At 38.9% G+C, this 15708-nt stretch overlaps 1 protein-coding gene across 1 annotated transcript; it reads left to right on the top strand.

Annotated features, from left to right (window-relative positions):
- The first annotated feature begins 12498 nt into the window (after positions 1 to 12498).
- Positions 12499 to 15316, top strand: LOC113301616 (actin-7-like). Its single transcript, XM_026550397.1, has 5 exons — positions 12499 to 12653; positions 13537 to 13610; positions 13717 to 14110; positions 14199 to 14812; positions 14983 to 15316. The coding sequence occupies exons 2-5, from the start codon at positions 13551 to 13553 to the stop codon at positions 15046 to 15048; spliced, it is 1134 nt and encodes a 377-aa protein (XP_026406182.1). The 5' UTR covers positions 12499 to 12653; positions 13537 to 13550; the 3' UTR covers positions 15049 to 15316.
- The last annotated feature ends 392 nt before the right edge of the window (positions 15317 to 15708 follow it).

Below are 15708 nucleotides of genomic sequence, written 5' to 3'. Positions count from 1 at the left end.
GTTTCTGATCGTTTGCCCGCTTCATGGAGTTCTGAGAAAGTTTGGAACCGGAGATTTTCCAGCAAGGCTCTGTAGACAGGGATCATCATGTTGATGCACAAGTCCACCAATTGTTGTTCAATAACATTAGGATCATGACAATCCAAAGATTGAATTCTGAACCTCTTCACATACTCATTCGGATGTTCAGAGTTTTTATGAGCCATTCTCCCTAAGTCAGAAAGAGTGATTTGTTCAGATACGAAGAAATACTTCCTGTAAAAGGTGTTAACCATTTCTCCCCAATTAGAAATTCTCATGGGTGCAATGTTGTTGTACCATGCGTATGCTCGTCCTGTCAGAGATTTTGAGAATTCTTTCAGACGGACAACATGGTTGTGCTAATGCTCGCCTAGCGCTTCCAAGAACCGAGAGATATGTTCTCGAGCATTCCTCTTCCCATTGTACAACGTGAATGCTGGGGAAGTGTAGCCTTTTGGGAGAGGGATTCTTTGCGTCGCAAACGGGTATGGAGGTTGATGACGATGGACATATGGTATATTGCCTTCCCCCGATCCTCCATAAAGCGTTCCAGATCTTCACGAGTGATAAAAACCGCAGGCTCCTTTGTTGGTGGGTTTTCCGCTTTACGAGCTTCATCATCATCAACTGCGTGGACTGGAACAACTTTAGGATCAACTGTTTCTTTGGCTTTCCCCTTCTCCTGAGTCTTTTTTGCCATCTTGTCAGTGAAAGTTTTGAGGTAATTACACAGCTCCTTCTGTGTTGCATCCATGTCAGTCTGATTTTTGGCAAGAGTCTCTTGCACCTTCATGAGATCATCTATGGTATGTGTATTTTCTCTGATTTACTCAGGAAAGCGGCCGAACAGGGGATGACCCTCGATGTTGGTTTGAGGAGGAGTGATATCACCACCATTGTTGGAAGCAGGGATGGTTTTTGGGATACCATCATTGGTGTTGTTGCTAGTGCTAGCATCGTTTGCATTGGGATTTGTGACTAACCCAGACCTAAGACCAGCCATCTTTGTAAAAATTGAGATTGCAACCGAGAGATTAATCTCCTACTGTGGTCGCCAATCTGTAGATGGGGAGAAACGGTTCGCTGGTTTTATAGGGAACGAAGAGACGATCGAGTGATCGAAGACTCCTCAACTGAGCAAACTGCTTAACCTCAAACAGGTGCACTGCGCGGGAGTGCTTTTAAGTTTGAGAGATCAATCTGTAGGACTCCGGCCTAAACCAAGTCAATGGCCGTTCCAGAGTCAATTCGGTCACAAAGAGGGGAAAGAGTTGATCTGCAGGAGGGAAGATGATAAGTGTGTGAGATCAATGGTGATCTATGAATGTGTTGTGGGTTTCTGCAAATGAGAATAAGTCAGAGTGATTGAAAGAGTGTTGCTCACACGATGATTTCTTGGTTAGACGATGGATTTCCTATTCAATATATCTCGTGGATTTACTGTGTTTCTGTGTGTTTTCGTTGTTCTTCAATCATGGACTCAGAGACTTATTTATATTGCCGCAAAGTGTAAACACATTGATCTCCAGTAAGTGTGACGGTTGCTCGAGTGAAAGAGTGGGAAAGTGGGAAATCGTGGTTTCACCAGTTCCTCGTACGTGAGAGGGTTGGTTGATTGTCCACCCACTACTTTGCTAACTTCCTTAACTGCTTGCACGACTTACTCACATTTCTCATCGTGAATGAACACACATGCTGTAGGCCGCCAGACCAAAACCCTAATTGATATCCCCCATGTGACGTGATTCATTGTCTCACGAGCGTGGATTTGACTAGTCAGTCGTTTGATTTGATTAGACGATGGGTCTAAGTTTATTCAGTGGAGCATGATAGTCGGATGCTCTATGATTCATGAATCGAGCGTCTGCTAGGACGTAGTTCTCGAATAAATGCTGATAGATGTTGAGCAATTCGTCGATAAATTACTGAATATTAGTATTTGAATCGAGTGTCTGAGAAAAGTATTGCTCATTCGATAAATTGTTGAATATTGATGGTTTAACCAATATTCGAGCATTTGCTGTAAGTTATCGAATATTCATAGTTGCGTCAATATTCGAGCAGATGAGCAAGTATTTCTTATTCGATGAATTATTGAACATTGATAGTTGGATCAACATTCGAGCGTCTGAGCAAGTATTGCTCATTCGATGAATTACTGGTAGTGTGACCAAATAATAAATAATTAAAATATTGGTAGCTAGACCGAATATTATATAAATAATTTAGGTGTTGATTGTTGGGTTAATCAAAAAATTATTAGTGTTTGAACTTCTCGGAGTTGTGATTCAGCGAGCGTTTGTTCGAAACCTTAATTTTTGATCAATTGTTCGTCAATTGATGAATTACTGAAAATAAGTCATTGAGTAAAGGAGGACCGACCACATGAGATAATGGACGACCATGTGGTGCCCAAGTTCTCGAGCGAGCATGCACCAAAGTCCTTTGTTGACCAGTTGGTGAAAGAATGATCAAATGCTAGTGTTGATCATTTTTAGAATAGTGCTCAGGCGAGCTTCGATAGTAAAACTTAATTGTGGAGAGATGAGGGACCGACCAAGGGGGCATGGGACCGACCCTTGGTGGTCGTAGGACCAACTACCAGTTGTTTGAGCGAGTCCCAAGTCAGTTAAAGAGAGTTTGGACCCAATTTGAGCAATTGCTGGCAAATTAGGTCAAAATTGTGAGAATGTATGGGACCGAATCCTTGCAATCCTTAGGTCCGGCCTTGGTTGGTAAAGGCAGCGTGCTCATGCCACCAAGGTGTTCGTGTCTCAGTTCTGAGAGTTTTGGTATTTTCTGACGATCGTTCGAGCAATATTTTGGATTTTCAGAAGAGTTTGATCTTGACTGAAACTCTCAATTTCGCTCGAATGAGCAAGAAGAGCTTTGCTCATGCGACAAATAATTTGAAAATATTAAAATAATGATATTTTAATTTTTGACGTGGGAATCCTAGTCGGTCGAGTAACCGTTTGACTTTTTTGGCTTTTCCATGGTTTGAGCAATATTTTAGAAAATATTGAAAAACTAGGTTTTTCGGTCAAACGATGGAGTTCCATGAGGTGATGAAAATAATAATATGAGAAAATAAGGAATTGTGAAATGTGGGACCGGTCACGGCTAGGGCATGGCCGTCGGGCTAGGTGGCCATGTCACCTTTCCCTATTTTTGTTTGATGAAAGTATGGAAAACTAAGAGTTTTCTGTCAAACAAGGGAGTTTGCTCAAATGAGGGAATCTCTGTGAGATGAGGGAGGAAATAAAAATATTAGTGAAAATAAAATAAGGGAGGGGACCGGCCACAGCATGAACGGCCGTCCGGTCCCACGCTTATCCTTATTTTATTAATTATTATATTATTTTCATGGGTTGCTCGTTCGTCCATACTTCGATCGTTCATTCGTGTGTTTGGGTGCTCGTTTGTGCATTATTTGTAAGTACACTTCCACCATTATCTCGGGACTTACTCGATGGTGGCTCAGAAGCCCGACTGTGGAGTATTTGTTACTAATTCATAAAATTCAGCTGGGAATGACTCATGAAGCGGGATAATAAAATGAGTTGACCATCTATTACTAATCCATGAAATTCAGCCGGGGAATTCAGGGAGGAGTAATGAGATAAAGTGGTTATCTATTACTAATCCATGGGATCGGTCGGGGATCAGCCGTGGAAAAGAGTAATAAGATAGAATAGATTATCTTCTAGAAATTCAATCGTCGAATATCACGGTAGAATTAATCTATTGTAGAATCGAGATATGAGATAGTCGAAGCATCATACTCGTTTTGAAAGGTGCATAGTCAGGGATCAACGTGCAGCATTGTTAACGTCCTAGAGGCGTTTTTCCCTCTCAACAAACAATTATGTATGGGGAGCCGCCTGAATCTATACACGGTCTCTCTACATAGTCAGGGAACAACGAATGAGTGTCGCCGACATCCTGAAGGCGTTTTCCCCTCTAAATAAACAATTATGTATGGAGGACCGCCCATCGTTATTATATGTAGAGGCAGGTCTCTCTATGTAGTCAGGGAACAACGAGTGTCGCCGACGTCCTGAAGGCGTTTTGCCATCTCAACAAACAATTATGTATGGAGGACCGCCCAATCTTTCTTCTACATAGAGAGGCACGATGAAATGCGTAGCATCGAACACTCAGCAAGTGGGAGTCCTTTCGAGAGACATATTCATCGTGACTCTAAGAGGTACTCGGTCAGAGATCGTGAAAACGGTTCACGGATCGTAAAAACACAAATCGTCACATGCGTTCCTAAAGCCGGGTCAGAAACATGCAATATCATGATTTTACGATTTAAGACCTTGTTGAAAATCCACCATCAACAGCGTCTAAACTGCGTATCTCTCGAACACGATTTTGAAGCTTTTTATACTACTTTTCTCAACGGGAAAACACGATTCTGTTTCTCGTAATCCCCTTAGTCGGCGCCAATGTTTGTACCCATAAATATTTCCAGGCACTAAACACGATGATTTTTATGATGGTGATCAGAACTAGGGTGATACACAAAACAAGCTTAAAGATGATAGACACGTATTTAACGTGGTTCGGCATGGTTTGCCTACATCCACGGACGAATCCCCGTAGGGAGAGATATTTTATTCATGAATGTGTTACAATGGATTTATGATGTATATTTTTTCTCATCCCTCGCCCCCTCTAAGGGTTATAATTCCCCTTATTTATACAGTTGCGAATTAGGTTCTTCCTCTAATTTCATGGTAGGCATAAATTGTATTAAGTTTCCCTGCATGGCTCCTGGCATTAATCTGCCCGTCATGGCTCCTGGCATTAATCTTCCCTGCATGCTTCCTTTCTGCTGTTGACTATGACTGTCAAGCTTTGCATGGTGTGACCTGCTGCCAGACTGCCTTGACTGGTTGACATGGCTGACAGGACAACTGTCAGCATGGATAAAGACTGGCTGGCAGCGCGGCAGAGTACTTATCTGGAAACTTGTTAGAAGCGCGACTGAAAACTCGGCTTCGACAATTGACTTTGACCATTGACAGGGCGTTGACCTTGACCATTGACCGGGCGTTGACTTCATGGAGCATTGACTTGCTAGTAGACACTTCAGTGGGTAGGCTGGTGATGTAGTTTTTTAAGTGATAAGTAAAGTTCGTTCAAATACTTGTAGAGATTTGATTTCAGACTTAATAATAAAAAAAATATATATATACAAAAGTTTGTCAATAACGAGAGGTATTGAGACTCGGGATTACACCGTAAACTCATTCATGTGATACATATATTTATTCCAAACAATTATAACTCAAACAATATTGACTATAATTCTTTGCCAAGGTAGATTTTTAAAAGATTGACTGTAAATCACTAGTATGACACATCAAAAGCACTTAGACCAAGCATACATCATCATACGACATCACAATCAATTAAGAAAAATCATAAAACGATGATAATAGTGCAAGTAGTCATAAAAGAATTAAATATAATTACCACATGCATGAAATATAGCTTCCTCCGTCGTCCCAGTGTTGAGGTTTAGCTTCTCATATCAAAAACACGCACAAAATAATAATCCATAGCTCAAAAAGATGTTTTATTGAAGAAATTGCTTAACATATAGATTTGCAACGTTGTAAGGGTGTTACAGACGCCACTGTTACAACGTTCTAAGACTGTAGAAGAACGATAGTTTTATGCTGCAGCAGAATTGCGACTGTTTATGTTCGTCCAATATTCTCCGTGTTCTTATTAACTGGAGCAGCAGCAGCAATAATTCTCTGTACTGCTTTCCTTCACCTATGTGGCTTCCCAATTGACCCCCAACTCTCTATTCTCTTTTCTGGAACTCGAACCAACTTATATATACCCAGCAGACACAAAAATACCGATTTAATCTCCAATTTTCCTTTTCGTGCAAGTTACGGATATTTCCTATTTTCTTTCTTCTTTACGCGTCAATCACAGAGTCTGAATTCTTCCAAACCCTTCTAAGGATATAGTGAAATATCAAGGAAGATATCCTGCCTGTTTTTACACATAACTTCCTCAAATAAAACCAACACAGTCCGTGTATCTCTCCAAGACTCTGTTTTGTCTAAACTCGACGGAAACTCCTTCTTTTTCGAATCTGGCCGCCATACATTCCCTGTTTTGGACTAACAGGATTATATCCATCATATTCCACGTCCAACTCCAACAAATTTGCTCCAGAAAACACGATCTAAGTCGTGTTTATCTGAAACAGGGCTGACACCTTCTCCGAGAAGATATCTTCAATTTTTATCGGCCTGAAGCTCTACTCTGACGTGTATAAACACGTATTGATCCTCCCTTCAAGTTGGCATATCGAAGTCCCCCTTCCTATCCCATAAAACTCGGCTTCCAACTACTCAGATAATCTTCACACGAAAAGAATTATTTTCCCGCCATTTCTGGTTTTTAAATGATGAAGAAAGGTTGCCCCTTATCCAGTACAAGAGTGTGAATATCCATGAGGTGTAAATAGCACTTAGGGTACCCTTAGTAATTGAGATGCCCCTTATCCAAACTGAGAGTCCTAATAGTAAGTATCCTCCAGATGTCTTTATCAACTTTTCGAGCCGATTTCTCCACACATGTTTATTTCTCCAAAAACACCTATAAAACAATAAAATAACCAAATAAATATAAAAGAGAACTAACAATATATACAATTGAGATCAAAATAGACACATAAATGCGTCTATCAAATACCCCCAAACTTATTATTTGCTAGTCCTCGAGCAAATCAAATCTAGAAAATAAAATCCTAACTCACTGTCGCATGCATCGTCGGTTGCATTTAGCGTATGCAACAAGCCTTTAAACCCCTAGGTGTCCCTAGTGGCGGAGTGTTGTCTCCGGGGGTCTTACCATAGGTATATCAAATACCCCCAAACTTATTATTTTCTAGTCCTCGAGCAAATCAAATCTAGAAAATAAAATCCTAACTCACTGTCGCATGCATCGTCAGTTGCATTTAGCGTATGCAACAAGCCTTTAAACCCCTAGGTGGCCCTAGTGGAGGAGTGTTGTCTCCGGGGGGCTTACCATAGGTATACCCACAAAACCTTTATACTCCAGACTCTAGATATCTACACAGAACCTTGGAAGGCACTAAAGAATCTCCTTGGTTGGCATACTTATTGACTACAGGAGGAAGTACCCTGATGCCAAATTCCAATTGTTGTACACGAGTTAGCACTCAAGCATACTAAAATTCATATAAAGTGACAGAGCTCTACTCAGACAGTCGCATCCAAACTCAGAATCAAACAAATCACATGGATAGATTAAGAAGATGGATATAGAAAAACACAGATGGTTTTGATGTTGACTAAGGTGAACGGTGTTTCTCGTATCTGTCTGAAGGCCACTGCCATAATGAACCTATCCTAATGTACTGAGATACCGGTCTGACTAATATCAACACACTGGCATATACAAGGGTACCAGTAGTCGATAATCCTAACTCTAGGTCAACACAACTGGCATATACAAGGGTTCCAGTGGTCGACTTTATTGAATTTATTCCAGTTTGTCTGATGGTCTGGTCTCTTTTTTATTTTATTTTTTATTTTATTTATTATTTTTTGCTATCTCAATCACTATATTTCACCCTAGCAATGTTAGCAACTTGAATCGTGAGCCCCACCTAATCACTTAGAGAAACATATTTTAAAAAGAAAAAAAATAAAATAAAAATAGAAGTGAAAAGGACTCAATGAGATATGGGGAAACTACCATGTTATTTCTAACACCTGAGCTCTGTGCTTTTATGAATAGACTCTTTAGATGTTTTCATCTAATCAGATTGGTCCCTCAACTCCTACAACCAAGATGCTTCCATCCACTTAGACTAGTTAGTGCCATCCTTAATAAGCATAAATTTCTAGGCTCTGGAGTTTAATTATGCAACTAAAAAGTTTCTCCCATACCCCCAAACTTAAATCTAACATTGTCCTCAATATTCTAAAGATAAAATTAAAAGCATGAACAAGGAGAAATTGTTATCATTTGAAGAAAAAGAGTTAAGGAAAGATATTACCGTGTTGCATGAGTATTAGGTTACCTCCCAAGAAGTGCTAAGTTTAAAGTCTTCAGCCAGACTAAGAAAGGATTAGTCACCTCATAAAATCATAAAATAATAGCCGAAATATCTGTGGGTCAGCAAAACCAAATAAAGCTATCACAAATAAAAGGAACATGCAACATGCCAAGAAAATTAACAAATAAATCATACCCTTGTCTAGTTTCATGTTTAAGACAACTACATCTAGCTGTGGTTCAGGTTCAGGTTCTATAATTGGGTCGAGATAAAATATTTTCATGTGCTGGGATTCCTCAAAGATAAGATCCAGTTCAGGTATTAGAGTCTGGAAAAACTCAAGTAAAAACTTAGAAGCACATAATAATAACCTGAATAATTGCGGATCCTTAAAGACAAATAGTTTTGACTCACACAATCGACCATGATGAAACTGGCGGTCAATCTTAAGCAAATGCGTCGATACTAATTTCCTAAAGTACTTAGGATCAGTCTTAAGATTTAGTAGCTGACACATTTGAAACTCATAAGTTCCCACAGTTGGAAGAAAAATATTTGGTGGGAAAACAAAGTCAATCTCGGTATCATAGCCTGGATAAACCACATCAACCAGAGGATGAGTTTCTAATAACTGAACTTCCTTATGGACATCACTAGGTTCAGGAAAACGTGTATGAAGATAATCTTGTAAAATGGTTGAGGCACATATGTCAAGTCCCAAGTGAGGGACATTTGTAAGAGCTAAACCACATGGAGAATGATAATCACCCCCAAATTTAGAGTTTTTAGTATCTCTAAAAAGACTAGTCACAACTTCCCTAATTTCTAGGTCATCAGATTCCTGAAAATGGTCAATTGATTCTTCTAAGCCTGGTACATCCTCACTCATCTCGACAAGTTCATATTATTTTTTCTAAGACTAATGTTTCTAAATCGCTAGACACGGAAACAGTATTCTCAGGATAAACCCGCTCCTCTAAACCATCACCGGCTTTGTAATCATAAGGAAATACTACATCGTCTAAAACGGTGGTATCTCTAGTCAAATCCTCGTCCTTTTGAATAGGTAAATAATTATTTGGATTCGAACTAGAAATACTATTATCATTGTAAAGCTCAGTTGGAGTAATAAATTCATGATCACTATGCCTATATGTATCTGATTCTTCATCAACACTATCCTCATCATAATCTAAACAAGTAGTGTTACCAGTTATAACCTCGGCATCTTGATTATGCAAATAACTATCCTCATTTTCAAGGGTATTATTAGATACACTGTATTGGAAATTAAGATTATTTCGAGCAGTTCTGTTTTGGGCCTCTAACAAAAGATTCTGAGTCGACTCACATGACATCCTGATTGAATCTAGGAAAGAAAGTTCACTCGTTGCATTGCCTTCGTCCATAACTAAGTTATCCATTTCTGCTAACTTACGTGTCGACTCAGCTAACTTACGTGTTGACTCTAGTAGAGAGGAATTTTCCTCGTATGACCGGTTGGCGTGTAGATAGTAATTGGGCTGACCATGGTATAGACCATAACCTTCAAAAGTTTGATGTTCCCAACCACTATTCACACTATGGTCAAAGTAATGTCCATTTTGAAAATCAATCGGATATTCGTTGTGTTGGCTATTGTAATACCAGTTCGACATTCTATTGCAGGGGTGTGAGTTGTCACACAAAATAAAACCCACTGACAGGGGATTCGTGGGTGGATAGAGTCTTACCTCCCGTACCAGACGGGCGATGAACCGTTGAAGTCGACTCAGGCTACCGACTCCGATGTCAGTGTACGAACCCGAGGGGCCGAGACAGTATCGTAACTGTCGTCCTTCCCTGCAAACAATTTTTATTTAATTTTAAACCCTTCCTTAGGGTTTTGAAAATAATGTACAAGTCCAAAAAGTGTCCAAAAATAAAAAAATTACAAAAATACAAAAAACTCTAATACAATTTTCCAAAAATTAAAGAAATAAAATCTAAATATATACAAAATCTTCTTCACTCCTTTCAGACTCCTCTTTTCTTTCCTTCTTTGGCGATGCTTTCCTTTTATAGCGCTTTTTCTTTCCTTGTAGCTTTGCTCCAAATCTTAAAAAGAATAGAAAAATACCAAAGGCGTAAAAGAGAACAAAAAAAATCTAAATAATAAAAAAAAATCTAAAACCTAATACAAATCCGCGTCGGCGGCGCCAAAAATTGATGTAGTTTTTTAAGTGATAAGTAAAGTTCGTTCAAAGACTTGTAGAGATTTGATTTCAGACTTAATAATAAAAGAATATATATATACAAAAGTTTGTCACAATAACGAGAGGTATTGAGACTCGGGATTCCACCGTAAACTCATTCATGCGATTCATATATTTATTCCAAACAATTATAGCTCAAACAATATTGACTCTAATTCTTTACCAAGGTAGATTTTTAAAAGATTGACTGTAAATCACTAGCATGACGCATCAAAAGCACTTATACCAAGCATACATCATCATATGACATCACAATCAATTAAGAAAAATCATAAAACGATGATAATAGTGAAAGTAGTAATAAAAGAATTAAATATAATTACCACATGCATGAAATATAGCTTCCTCTGTCATCCCAGTGTTGGAGTTTAGCTTCTCATATCAAAAACACGCACAAAATAATAATCCATATCTCAAAAAGGTGTTTTATTTAAGAAATTGCTTAACACATAGATTTGCAACGCTGTAAGGGTGTTACAGACGCCACTGTTACAACGTTCTAAGACTGTAAAAGAACGATAGTTTTATGCTGCAGCAGAATTGCGACTGTTTCTATTCGTCCAATGTTCTTCGTGTTCTTATTAACTGCAGCAGCAATAATTCTCTGCACTGCTTTCCTTCACCTATGTGGCCTCCCAATTGACCCCCCTAACTCTCTATTCTCTTTTCTGGAACTCGAACCAACTTATTATACCCAGCAGACACAAAAATACCGATTTAATCTCCAATTTTCCTTTTCGTGCAAGTTACGGATATTTCCTATTTTCTTTCTTCTTTACGCGTCAATCACAGAGTCTGATTCTTCCAAACCCTTCTAAGGATATAGTGAAATATCAAGGAAGATATCCTGCATGTTTTTACACATAACTTCCTCAAATAAAACCAACACAGTCCGTGTATCTCTCCAATACTCTGTTTTGTCTAAACTCGACGGAAACTCTTTCTTTTTCGAATCTGGCCGCCATACATTCCCTGTTTTGGACTAACATGATTATATCCATCATATTCCACGTCCAACTCCAACAAATTTCCTCTAAAAACACGATCTAAGTCGTGTTTATCTGGAACAGGGCCGGCACCTTCTCCGAGAAGATATTTTCCATTTTTATCGGCCTGAAGCTCTACTCTATCGTGTATAAACACGTATTGATCCTCCCTTCAAGTTGGCATATCGAAGTCCCCTTTCCTATCCCATAAAACTCGGCTTCCAACTACTCAGATAATCTTCACGCGAAAAGAATTATTTTCCCGCCATTTCTGGTTTTTAAATGATGAAGAAAGGTTGCCCCTTATCCAGTACAGGAGTGTGAATATCCATGAGGTGTAAATAGCAATTAGGGTACCCCTTAGTAATTGAGATGCCCCTTATCCAAACTGAGAGTCCGAATAGTAAGTATCCTCTAGATGTTTTTATCAACTTTTCGAACCGATTTCTCCACACATGTTTATTTCTCCAAAAACACCTATAAAACAATAAAATAACCAAATAAATATAAAATTGAGCACTAACAATATATACAATTGAGATCAAAATAGACACATAAATGCGTCTATCAGCTGGTGGCAGCTGAATAGTGGCTCAAAACAATATTCTGGCCCAATATTTGGTATTTTTACTCATGGTACAAACAAGGTGATTATGGAATCGGGTATCAAGCAGCGGAAGAAGACATTAATATACATACGACATGATTATCAGATTTGATAGGATATGACCAACACTGTAATCTTGTTGTATGTTCACCTCAACCTATAATTATACACCCATGTGTTAAGAGAAAGCCAAGTTATTGTGAATGTACGAGTAAGGAGAGAGACTAAATGTTGTTGAGAGTTACCATCTTTGTAACTTGAAAGAAATAATAATAACATCATCCTTTCACCCGTGGACGTAGATAATCATATTAAACCATGTACATCTTGTGTTCTTATACGTCTCTTTACTTATTTATCTTGCAATCACTTCGATGTGGGATGTATTTTACTTCTTACAACTACAACTAGACTAAAATTCGCTCGGTGCCGGTCACTGTGGTTAACATAGCCGGTATCACCATCGCCATATCGTACCGATATCCACAAGGACCGGTACCCGATATAATGAATCGGGAGTGGTAACTCATATACTCCCGATAAAACCACGTGTAGTCATTCATACGTGGATGGTGTCTTGGTTTTATGTCCTATAAACCACACCCATCACTCTTTTTCTGCTCTCTGATCTGAATATTTTTTCCCAGTATTTCTTTCCCGTTTCTGAAGACACAAAAGGAGAAAAACTTCTCCTCCACAATCTTCTCCCTCTCTCAATAAAGGTACAAACAATCTCTTTGATAATATCTTTTGGTAGATCTGCTACTGCTTTGATCATGTACATAGAGTTTAAGTTTTTGCTCATCTTCTTACAGATCTAGGGTTTTCCTAATATGTTTAAATACATAGTATTGTGATCAAAATCCGTCCAAGGAATTTAGGGTTTGGATCGAGTAAAATGGCATGGTTGGTTGATTTCTTGTCGTGGTTGTTGATTCATTTAGGTAATCTGTAGATCTAGTAGTTGGTAGTGTGTCATTACTCGATAAATAAGATCCAACGATGATTTTTAGCTATAATGAATGGATTTGTACGTTTAGGTCACTTTTTGCATGCACGATTGTTCAACTGTGATAGTCTTTCGTGCATCCTAAAGTAAAATAATTGTTATTCTTTTTAATTATATTTTACGGCTTAATTTACTAAAATCATTTTCTTAGATTTAAGTATACTGTTGTCTCATTATGGAGATCAAAATTGGCGGTATTTGCTTAGTGTGTCGAGTTATTTTAAGGGTGAAAGACTGCGTCTTAGGGTTTTGGAGTTAATTGGTTGTTTAGTGAGGGCAATTGTGTACGAGCAGCTAAGGAATCTAAATGAAGAGTTCAAAATACATCTCAATTAGTGAATTTGATACTGTAACCTACACCTTGGGAACCATAATTTGATCCAAGAAATCATAGCTTTATTTATTGGAATCACATAGTTGTAGAACCGGCTATGCAAACTTTCACTTTTTTTTTTGCTTAGTTATGCCTGTGTGAATAATATTTTATTTCTATGGTTATTCGAATTCTATTTTTCTTTTTGTGGTGTGTGGACTTGAGCTCTTCAAATCATTACAACAGAAATATGGTACTTACGCGGTTTTATGGTATGGCTCAGGCAAGGTATAAATTATGGCGGACGCTGAGGACATTCAGCCACTTGTATGTGACAATGGAACTGGAATGGTGAAGGTGAGAAAGTTCTATCTAACTAATTTAATATTCTCATGATTTTTTATTTTTTTTATGAATGTGAGATTAACTTTTTACACGATTATTTGCTTTCCCCATTTCAAAGGCTGGATTTGCTGGTGATGATGCTCCAAGGGCTGTTTTCCCTAGTATTGTTGGTAGGCCTAGGCACACAGGTGTTATGGTTGGAATGGGTCAGAAGGACGCCTATGTCGGGGATGAGGCACAGTCTAAGAGAGGTATTCTTACTTTGAAGTACCCTATTGATCATGGAATTGTGAGCAACTGGGATGACATGGAAAAGATCTGGCATCACACCTTCTACAACGAACTGCGTGTGGCTCCTGAAGAACATCCTGTTCTCCTTACTGAAGCCCCTCTGAACCCTAAAGCCAACAGAGAGAAGATGACGCAAATCATGTTTGAAACTTTCAATGTCCCTGCCATGTATGTTGCTATTCAAGCTGTGCTTTCCCTTTATGCCAGTGGCCGTACCACAGGTGGGTAATTAGAACGTTGTGTATTTCCTTTGAATGCTTGTGTCTAGAACTAGCATGTTGATAACTGGGTGATGATGGTATTCCATAGGTATTGTGCTCGACTCTGGCGATGGTGTCAGCCACACAGTCCCCATCTACGAAGGTTATGCACTCCCACATGCCATCCTTCGTCTTGACCTTGCTGGAAGGGATTTGACTGATTCACTCATGAAGATCTTGACCGAAAGAGGGTACATGTTTACAACTACCGCTGAACGGGAAATTGTGCGTGACATTAAGGAAAAACTTGCCTATGTAGCCCTTGACTATGAACAGGAGCTCGAGACCGCAAAGAGCAGCTCATCAATTGAGAAGAATTACGAACTTCCCGATGGTCAGGTAATTACCATCGGAGCAGAGAGGTTCCGTTGCCCAGAGGTTCTGTTCCAGCCTTCAATTATTGGAATGGAAGCACCTGGAATTCATGAAACCACATATAACTCGATCATGAAGTGTGATGTTGATATCAGGAAGGACTTGTATGGCAACATCGTGCTCAGTGGTGGATCTACCATGTTCCCTGGAATTGCCGATCGTATGAGCAAGGAGATTACCGCCCTTGCCCCTAGCAGTATGAAGATTAAGGTTGTTGCACCACCAGAGAGAAAGTACAGTGTCTGGATTGGAGGTTCTATCTTGGCATCTCTCAGCACCTTCCAGCAGGTAAGATTATACTTACCTTCACTTGGTTGTGTTTTGTTGATTAACTATTTTGATTGCTCGCTAATGGATAGTGTACATCATGTCTAGAAATACTACTGGTTAAACATATCTAAACATGGGTTTGGTTGCTGTTCTGTACTAGAGTTTCATGTATTTTTGTGTATGTGCAGATGTGGATTTCGAAAGGGGAGTATGATGAGTCAGGTCCATCAATTGTCCACAGGAAATGCTTCTAGATTTATGGTGCTATGTATGTTGTTGTGCATTTTATATTTTACATTTCTCGGATTTTGAGATGAGGATGTGGTCGGTCATGTCTGGTCTGCTTTGGTTGTTTTATGCCCTTCTGTATTCTTAGCTTTGTCTGTTTTAGTTCATCTCTATAATAGATAGTCTTCTAGGTCGGTGTGTAGTTGTATGTAGGGGTCTGAATTGCACTTTCTATGATCATGTTATTTTCCAAGTTTTATATAGGGGTTTATGATTGATGATAAATTTCTATCAGCGGCTTATCCATAGTTGCGTGTGGATGTGGTTTACCCGGGGTGTTTTTTTATTCCAGCAAACACAATTAATTTTGTCTGACAAGCAAGAAGTACGTGGTCAGCATCGACATTTGAAGTGGGAGTTACAGTTCTATGAAATTCTATCCAATGCACCTAAACACCCTTTTGTACCGTCTGTCTTTGATCTCATTTCTTGTGAATCAGGGACTTGAATCACTAAAAGTTATATATCCTGTGTTGTCTCAGACAACATTGATAAAAGTTTTAGAGCAGTTTTATAACATGTGTTGTCTGAGACAACATGGATCTTCCTTTTTGCGTGATGGTGCCAGGGAAATTGAAAAACTAATTCATTAAGTGTTTGGGTTGCATCTTGCAACACTGAATGTG

Source organism: Papaver somniferum, chromosome 8 (genome assembly GCF_003573695.1).
Source record: "Papaver somniferum cultivar HN1 chromosome 8, ASM357369v1, whole genome shotgun sequence".
Taxonomy (NCBI): domain Eukaryota; kingdom Viridiplantae; phylum Streptophyta; class Magnoliopsida; order Ranunculales; family Papaveraceae; genus Papaver; species Papaver somniferum.
The sequence above is the reverse complement of the archived record's forward strand: the minus strand, read 5'-3'. Positions and strand labels throughout refer to the sequence as shown.